Raw genomic sequence first — 8,993 nt, 5'->3', positions numbered from 1 at the left:
TTTGTTCTGCTTCTTGGAAAGATAACTTAGTTGTTTTCTTTGGAGGGCATAATTTCATCTTCATTTGGTCAGGACTTTTCCTTCCACACGCCTTAATTTTTTGTATTGATGGTAAAATTTCAATGTGAATATCAAATTCTAAAACTTAAGTAGCTTTTCTCATTTCACTAACTGACAATTTATCCTTTAAGTCATTTTCAAGGACATTCTGAATATAATGGATGGAAAAAATCAGTCCACAGTGTCAGAATTTGTGCTTCAGGGACTTGGCTCCCCACAGAATCTTCAGGTTTTACTATTCATGATATTCCTGATGCTCTATTTCATCATTCTATCAGGAAACATTGTCATCATGATCTTAATCATCACTGACTCTCACCTCCATTCCCCCATGTACTTCTTGTTGGCCAACCTGTCCTTTGTTGATATGTGGCTTTCCTCAGTCAGTACTCCTAAGATGATCACAGACTTTCTCAAGGAGGAAAAGACCATTTCCTTTGGAGGCTGCATGTGCCAGATCTTCTTTGCACACTTCATTGGTGCAGGTGAGATGGTGCTTCTTGTGGTCATGGCCTATGACCGCTACGTTGCCATCTGCAAACCACTCCACTACTCCACTATTATGAACCTGCAAAGGTGCACTGGGCTTGTATTGACTTCGTGGATCATTGGCTTTGTGCATTCTATCAGCCAACTGGCTGTGATTTTACCACTGCCTTTCTGTGGCCCCCGGGAAATAGACAGTTTCTTCTGTGATATTCCACTGGTAACCAAAGTGGCCTGCTTGGATTCCCACGATTTGGACATGTTAGTCAACATTGACTGTGGGATGGTGATTGTAACCTGTTTTCTTCTGTTGCTGATATCCTACACATATATTCTTGTCACTATTCGCAAAAGTTCCAAAACCGGAGCATCGAAGGCTCTGTCCACCTGTTCTGCCCATATCACGGTGGTGGTGATCTTTTTTGTGCCCTGCATCTTCATCTATGTGTGGCCTCTCAAGATCACTTGGTTGGACAAATTTCTTGCTGTGTTTTACTCTGTTATCGCACCTCTGTTAAATCCGGCAATTTATACACTGAGAAATAAAGAAATGAAAAATGCTATGAAAAGATTTAAAAACTATTTCTTGAGTTCCTAGAGAACCTAATAGGGTTACTCTAGCATTGCTATAGGGTTACCTAATGCCAGAAACTTCATTATAGCTACTTTACACTGACAAAATAGATGGAAAATCGGGAAATTTAGTTGACATGTGAAATTAGCTCCAGTCTCCCGATACCAGCATATTTTACTATAATTTCCAGGAATTAAACATTTACTAGCAAAACAGTGCAACAGTATGAACTAATTACTGAAATACAAATATGAATACTCCTTCCTCGTTGTAAAATAAATATTTTTTATGTTTTCAACAAGGTAAATAATAATGTAAATGGTGTTCAACAAAATCATACACCTATCTGAGAACACTTCAATGAATTTCCTTTGAATATTGTATTCTGTACATTTCCCCTTAAGCCTTTCATTTACCTTTTGTGCAGAGTCAACTTCTTCCTAGCTTTCCCAGGAAAACTGTGCTAAGATGTTGCTTTATCTCTGCTTTCTACCAAAATACCAATGAGGAAAGGAATAGAAAAAAGAAAAAGAAAGGATTACATAAAAATGACATACTAAGTGTGGAATAACTGGATTTAACTGTGCTGTGTTTCATTGACTCAATTAAAATGAAAGTATGAAATGAAATAAATGAATAAATAAATTCAAGTTCATTCCTTATATCATTATTTACTATTTGTATGAATTCCTGATGCAATTTTTATAAGGGATGTAACCATGACAAAACTTCATTGAAATACATAACAAACAGGAAATATGTCTTTGAAATGATAAATGAGTAATAACAAAGAATGGCTAAAGAACACTGTATGTAAACTTTCATAAACATTTTTCTCTTCTTTTATTTTTTATTTTTGCCAGTCCTGGGGCTTGGACTCAGGGACTGAGCACTGTCCCTGGTTTCTTTTTGCTCAAGGCTAGCACTCTACTGTGGGGCACGCCCACCTGGATGCCTTGCATTATTAAGAGGCAATTAGTTGGCCCAGCGTGTTTTCCCAGTCCTGGGGCCGCTGGCTATTATGGGGAACCTGGAAAGGCAGTTCTAGCTGGCCCCACCTCCCAGCCTTGGGACCATGTATGGCCAAGATGGCGCCTGGTGATGAACCCTGAGGTGGTGTGAGCTTTGATGTAGAATTAGGCCGCCTCTTAGGATTGGTCCCTTGGCCCTCCACCCTTGATGGACAGCTCAGGCCGCCCTTCACCGTCCCTAGATAGGTGCACGTAACTCCTCCCTTTCCTGCTGCTCTCTGACCTATTTTAAGAGCAGAGCTCTTCCAATAAAGTGAGAACTACTCTGTCTGATTGTCCTAGGTGAGGGGGGAGCTGGTTGCGGGCAGTCCATTGAGACCCTTCTCCTTTCTTGGCCGGCCCCAGTCGGGGCGAGCTTTCCCGTCTCTCCCGCGAGCTGGGAGAGCTCTGGGGGCTGAGACCCCAACACTCTACCACTTGAGTCACAGTGCTACTTCTAGTTTTTTCTATATATGTGGTGCTGAGGAATCGAACCCAGGGCTTCATGTATATAAGGCAAGCACTCTATCACTAGACCATATTCCCAGACCCATTTTTCTCTTCTTCCTTCTGCTTTTCCTAAGTGCTTGGACTACAAGCATACACCAAGCTAATAAACATTTGAGTCATTCTGAATTAACTAAGATTACCAGAAGAGAAGCGATGCTGTAAAACACCTTCTGTTTGTTTTTTGACCACTTTTTATACTGGAAAGCAATTTTCACACATTGAAATACTCAATGGTATGGATAAATTATGAAAGAAGAAAGTGCTTAGAAAAGTGTAAGTATCAATAGAAGGATATGGAAAAGAAACTACAATCTTAGGATGGAGATATTTAAAATATGAATGAAAAAAGTTTGTTAAAAATGATTAAGAAATATCACTGTGTGATTGCTAGTCCCTTGCAAATAGCATCTACAATTGCTACTGCTGCTACTACTACTGCCATTTTTAGCTCCTGCTTCATTTAATGAGATTTAGTAGTACCACTAGGAGCAAGTAATATAATGTTAAAGAGAAATGAAAGGTACCTTAGGATAAGAGACCTGCCAGGTTCTCTAAACTGATTAGATTCACAGATGAGTGGAAAAATAAGTTATAGTTATCACAGAGGAATCTAATCACAATGGAGTGCATTTACTAAGGAAGAAATGAGGACTTAAACATGTAGTGAATAAGTCATTTAGCCATTAAGCAGTAGAGCAGAGCCTCCTTGGGCACGGAGCTGCCTGGAAGGGTGTCAGCACCAGTGTTCAGAAGAGCAGCTGACTGACTGCAGACTGACCTCTCAGAGTCGAGGGTTGGAAAGTGAACAGTGAGGGCAGGCTCTCTGGAGAGTGGGTTTCAGCAGATCCGCACACTTACAAAGTCTTTCTGTCTGAATGCTGTGTTATTCTGTGGCATTTGTACCTGATGAAGTCTTCCTTATCAATTATTGTTGTCAATCAAAACATAATAAAGGTATACTAACTCTAGATTCAAATGGTCATTTTCATGAATCTCTCTTAAACTTCTTGGATCAACGTCTTGACTTAAGATTTGGTGACAAGAAGCTCCTGAAGGATTAATTCATCTGGCTAGAGTTTAAACAGTTTTTTCTTGGTTGACAATGTAGTTTGGTATAGTATAGGCAAGATCAAAATAGAGTAAGACATTATGGACTAAGAAATTATTATTTTCATATCACCCATATAGTCGTCCGTGCTTCATTCTGCACTTACAGTTATTGAACAGTTATTGAGGAATGGAATTTGTCAATAAGGTACTGTATTATTTTCCTCCAGCCACAGCAAGAACAACAGGTGTGATAGTCAAATGCTGTATGTAAGCTGTCGGCAGCTTTATGCCGGATGACTGTACAAAGAACCTTAGAGCATAAAGGAATTCTATTATTTCAGGAAAGTGAAGATATTGTCCTTGAGAAATAATGTACTAATTTGACTTAGAGAAAAGAAGCAACATTCAGAAACCAAAGCCTGCACATCTATGTTCAGTAGTAACATATAAGCAAGAAAGGAAACAAACAAAAACAAGGTTTTTCTTCCAAAGAGTACATTATAATACTTGAGAGTGGAAAATTAGGCAGGAAAAGATAACCTGCATTTTTTGTCAAAGAGTAAAGTCATTCAAAGAATTTAAACAGGATGATACTAGGAAGGTGACTCACAGATAATAAATTCTTTTCTTTACTTGCATTTTCTTCAGAATCAGTAGTTTCAGTTTTTCTCTTGTTTATATTCTTCTTGAAGCTTAGTTTAAAAAAATCTATTTCGGGGCTGGGGATATGGCCTAGTGGCAAGAGTGCTCGCCTCGTATACAGGAGGTCCTAGGTTCAATTCCCCAGCACCACATATACAGAAAATGGCCAGAAGTGGCACTGTGGCTCAATTGGCAGAGTGCTAGCCTTGAGCAAAAAACAAGCCAGGGACAGTGCTCAGGCCCTGAGTCCAAAGCCCAGGACTGGCCAAAAAAAAAAAAAAAAAAAAAAAAAAAAAATCTATTTCTTTCCCTTTTATGTATTATCTTATTTTTTAAGATCACCACTCTAATAAAATATTTAATCTTATATTATTATTTTAACTTATGCATGAGACACAAAAATTATACATCTTAATGGGCTACATTTGGTAGATGTATATGTAAATCAACTTTTACATATCTATGCCTCCAACACATTTATAATTTTATTACAGTAAGTGCATTCAAGAGGCTGAGGATTTAGCTAAGCAAAGAGCGCCTGCCTGGTGAGCACAAGGCCCCAAGTTCAGTCCTCAGCTCTGGGGGAAAAAAAATCTATAAAAGTAAGTGCATTCAAAATTCCTAGTTCTAGACGTTGAAAATATACAGCATACTTTGCTTATGCAATGGCATCCAAAAGTTTCTTGCTTTTCTCTCTTCAATCTTTAGTAACTACCATTCTATTCTCAATTTTTATGGTGTAAATTTTTAGATTCCATGGGTGAGTGATATCATACAGCACACAACTTTGCATGTTTGTTTTATTTAACATGATGATCTCCCCTTCAATCTCTGCTGCATAAATGATAGCATTTCTGTACTTCCATGTACACCACATTTTTTATCCACTTATCAATTTGTGAGCATTGTCTCACTGCTGTGATTAAAACATCAAGAACTGTGTAAATTAATAAATACTTACATATAACTCAAGCAAAGATGCTACTAAAATAGAAGGGTTAGACCTAAGGGATAAAATTTGTACTATGCTATTAGTTTGACTTTTATGAGAAAAGAGTCATTCAGCTGGTTCCAAGGGTTCAGGCCTTCAGTCTTACATACTTGGGAGGCAGAGATTGAGGAAGTGTGCTTGGAGACCCACCTGGACAAACAGAAGTCTGCAAGACTCCATCTCACCGATGGCTGGCTACTCCACCTGCCCCGATGATGCACACCGGCTGCAGGGGGAGGCACAGCAGCTGGACACCAAGGTCGAGGTGGGGAAGCACAAGCAGGAGCATTCCAGCCTAGGAAAACCCAGCATGCAGCAAAAACTGACCTCATAAATAACCAAGCCAAACCCCTCTGTGCAATACCTTAATAATAAGAATAGCACTGTGTTCATTAAAAAGTGAAATAGCCAAGGGGCTGGGAAGATAGCCTAGTGGCAAGAGTGCCTGCCTCGGATACACGAGGCCCTAGGTTCGATTCCCCAGCACCACATATACAGAAAAACGGCCAGAAGCGACGCTGTGGCTCAAGTGGCGGAGTGCTAGCCTTGAGCGGGAAGAAGCCAGGGACAGTGCTCAGGCCCTGAGTCCAAGGCCCAGGACTGGCCAAAAAAAAAAAAAATAATAAAAAAAAAAAAGTGAAATAGCCAAGGCAAAAAAGGAGTTGGCAAAGTAGTTCAAGTGGTAGGGTCCTGCCTAGAAAGAATGACGCTCTGAATTCAAATGCCAGTAGTAAATAATAGCATAGAACAAACCAAATAAAACAAAACAAAACATTTTCACATTCTAGAATGTTTCACTTTATTTCTCATTGTTTTGTATTTGTTATTGAACATGCTAAGTACTTTGAATCTCCACTTCCACATTTTGTAAAAATCTATATTTTATTAATTAATAAGATTGATTCATTACAGAAAACATTTGAAATGCAGAAATTAATCTTTTAGAAAGTTTATATCATGCATTTTACCACGAGAGCTTTTGATACCCTATTTAATTTTTTAAAATCTTGCTCAACCCAACATAAACAAAATCTATAAATTTCTCTTCGATTTATGGTTACAAAATCAATCTACAAAAGTCAATTGCATTCCTGTACTCTGCAAATAATTTCTCTGCCAAACAAATAGAGAAAGTACTTCATTTAAAATATCATTTAAATGAATAAAGTGTCTTGGAATAAATTTTAAAAAAAACAAGTAACAGAATTATGCACTGGAAACTAAGGTGGATTCAGGAAATAGAAGACAGTACAAATAAAGGTATCACATGTTCATAATTTTCAGGAATTGATATTGTACTATGCAAAGCAATCTACAGATGCAATAAAAGCTCTAATGAAATCCTACTGTCAAATTTTACTGATGTAGAAAAAATACTACAATTTTCAGGAAAGCACAAAGGAAGAATACAAATGGTGGCCTCATGTTCTCAATTTCAAGCTATATTTATATCAATAGTATTGATAATAATGTAGAACTGACCAGAAAAATCTGACACAAGGACAAGTAGAACATATTTAGTAATCAGAGATGAGTCCAAGCATCTATGATTAACATTTGGAAAGGATCAAAGAACATACACAGGACAATCACTTCAGTAAAGAGATATTCTCTTGGAAAAATGAAGTTTGACACGTTTATTTCACCACTTATAAAAATTAACTCCTGGTTTGTTATTATCGAGATGTTCTTTCCAAATATTTTGCTGATACCCTTTGCATAGTAACTTTTCTTAGAATTGTTTCTTTGCTCAACACACAAGTATCTTCTGTGAGCATGTTGACACACACATGTATATATGGGTATGTGTATAATTCATCCTTGTAACTTCTTTAATTTCACTTAATTTTAATTACTTTTTACTTTATGAGAATTTTCTACAGTTTATTTTATGATTTCTGCACCATTTTACAATGCTGCCAACAATATCCAAGTATTCCAGTTTCTACACATCTGAGGCAACATCTATTCTTTCATCTAAACATTTTATCTGACATATTGACTTATATTTAGCTGGTCTAACTTAACCATAAAACTAAAAGTGATGTGGTATTATAGAATGTTTTAGATTCAGAAAAAGTTTGAAGCTAATCATCCCCAAGGAGGATCTTTCCAAATACTTGGCCATATTTAAAAAGAAAAACTGGAATGCTTCCAGCCTGTATGCTACATTATTTTGGTATAAATAGTCACCAAGTGAATCTAGTGTATCCAACACTGGTCACAGCAGGAAAGAAATTATACTTCTGTTCAAATTTAGTGTCATACATAGACTAAACATAGCCACCAGGAAGAACACGGGTTCAGAGGATATTTCTGTAAGTTCTCTGACTCTGATTTTTGTAATTTCATAATATGTGATACTTTGAGAATAATTACTTTTTGTCTAGCATTTTGTACTTCTGTATTGATCAGAGAGTTCGGAATATGTTGTTTACTGGATGTGTTTGCCAACATTATTAGAAGCATTTTCCCAAGTCATTCTAGAACTCCTTAAGACAGTTTTAAACACAAAAGACAATATTTTCTACAGTCTTACAAGTCTGCAGATCCCACTTGGGGGAAGCATGGTTTTTACAGGACGTTTAACTTACCCTAATATTTTCTAATGCTTTTTGGATTTGGGCTGTGCTACCACTTTTTAAAAAGTGAGTACAATGCTGAAGAAATGACACAAACATAAAAACATAAAAAGTGAACAAAATTAAAGGTACTTTAATATAAAAATAATTCATTTGTTACTATTATTGTATATTTATATTGATTTCTTTTGGCTTTCCCCTTCATAAGATGGAGTATATTGTTTTTAAAATACTATTAATTTTCTTCGTAGCCTCAGAGTCAAGATTCTGATTGTATTCCTTTTAGTAAGGAAGTTATTAATTCAAATTTAGTGTCAAACTAACTGTATAAATTGGGAAGATTATGTGTTTGCATCTTCAAAATACCAATAAAACATGATTAGAGTAAAAGAATTTCCAAATGCTTACAACTGGCATGCAATATCTGCTTGTTAATAAATTTTCATTTCTTTAATTTCTACTCTACAAGTGGTAAAGGAAAAATAGGGAAATTGAAGTGAAGAAAGGAAAAGGAAAAAATGCAAGGAAGAAAAGCAGAACTAACAAAGAAGGGGGAAAGAAAGAGAGACGGGAAGAAAGAGGAAGAAAAAAGGGTATTGGATTTCTGGCATATAAAACAAGGATATTTCCATGACAGCAACCTAGGAAATATAGATGACTAACTTAAATGTGAATTTATATAGAATTTGTATTACACCCCAGGAGGGAAATAATATAAATTAGTAAAAAAAAAAATAGCTCATATATATTACAAGCTAGTCTCTAAAAATAAATCTCCTCTACCTGTTAGTTAAGAGAAAGGCCTACTACATTGCTCAAGCCAAGGAATACATATGATCTGGTAATTATGCCGTATGGGAAAAATCCAAGTGTAATGAGAAACAGTATGTGATACCAGCAATGTCCAGTTATCGTGTGTAGTATCTTTAGAACATAAAATATCCACCTCTGGTCATTACATAAACAGGTTTCCCAGTTTGTAATAGATTTTTGTTAATTCTGTCTACACTGGAATATTCATTTAATGATAGATTTATGTCTGGTAAATTTGATCACATCTACAATTTGCCATTAGATTATTTCCCTGT

The 8,993-nt window shown here is 36.5% G+C and overlaps 1 protein-coding gene across 1 annotated transcript; it reads left to right on the top strand.

Moving 5' to 3' along the window:
* The first annotated feature begins 214 nt into the window (after positions 1–214).
* LOC125340470 (olfactory receptor 4K14-like) lies at positions 215–1,144 on the top strand. Its single transcript, XM_048332087.1, has one exon. It carries the CDS (start codon positions 218–220, stop codon positions 1,142–1,144), a length of 927 nt encoding a protein of 308 aa, XP_048188044.1. The 5' UTR covers positions 215–217.
* The last annotated feature ends 7,849 nt before the right edge of the window (positions 1,145–8,993 follow it).

Source organism: Perognathus longimembris, chromosome 23 (genome assembly GCF_023159225.1).
Source record: "Perognathus longimembris pacificus isolate PPM17 chromosome 23, ASM2315922v1, whole genome shotgun sequence".
In the NCBI taxonomy this organism is placed as follows: Eukaryota; Metazoa; Chordata; class Mammalia; order Rodentia; family Heteromyidae; genus Perognathus; species Perognathus longimembris.
The sequence above is the reverse complement of the archived record's forward strand: the minus strand, read 5'-3'. Positions and strand labels throughout refer to the sequence as shown.

Bases quoted from the DNA above. Each gene is read 5' to 3' on its own strand.
- LOC125340470 (XM_048332087.1), top strand. From the start codon at position 218: ATGGATGGAAAAAATCAGTCCACAGTGTCAGAATTTGTGCTTCAGGGA.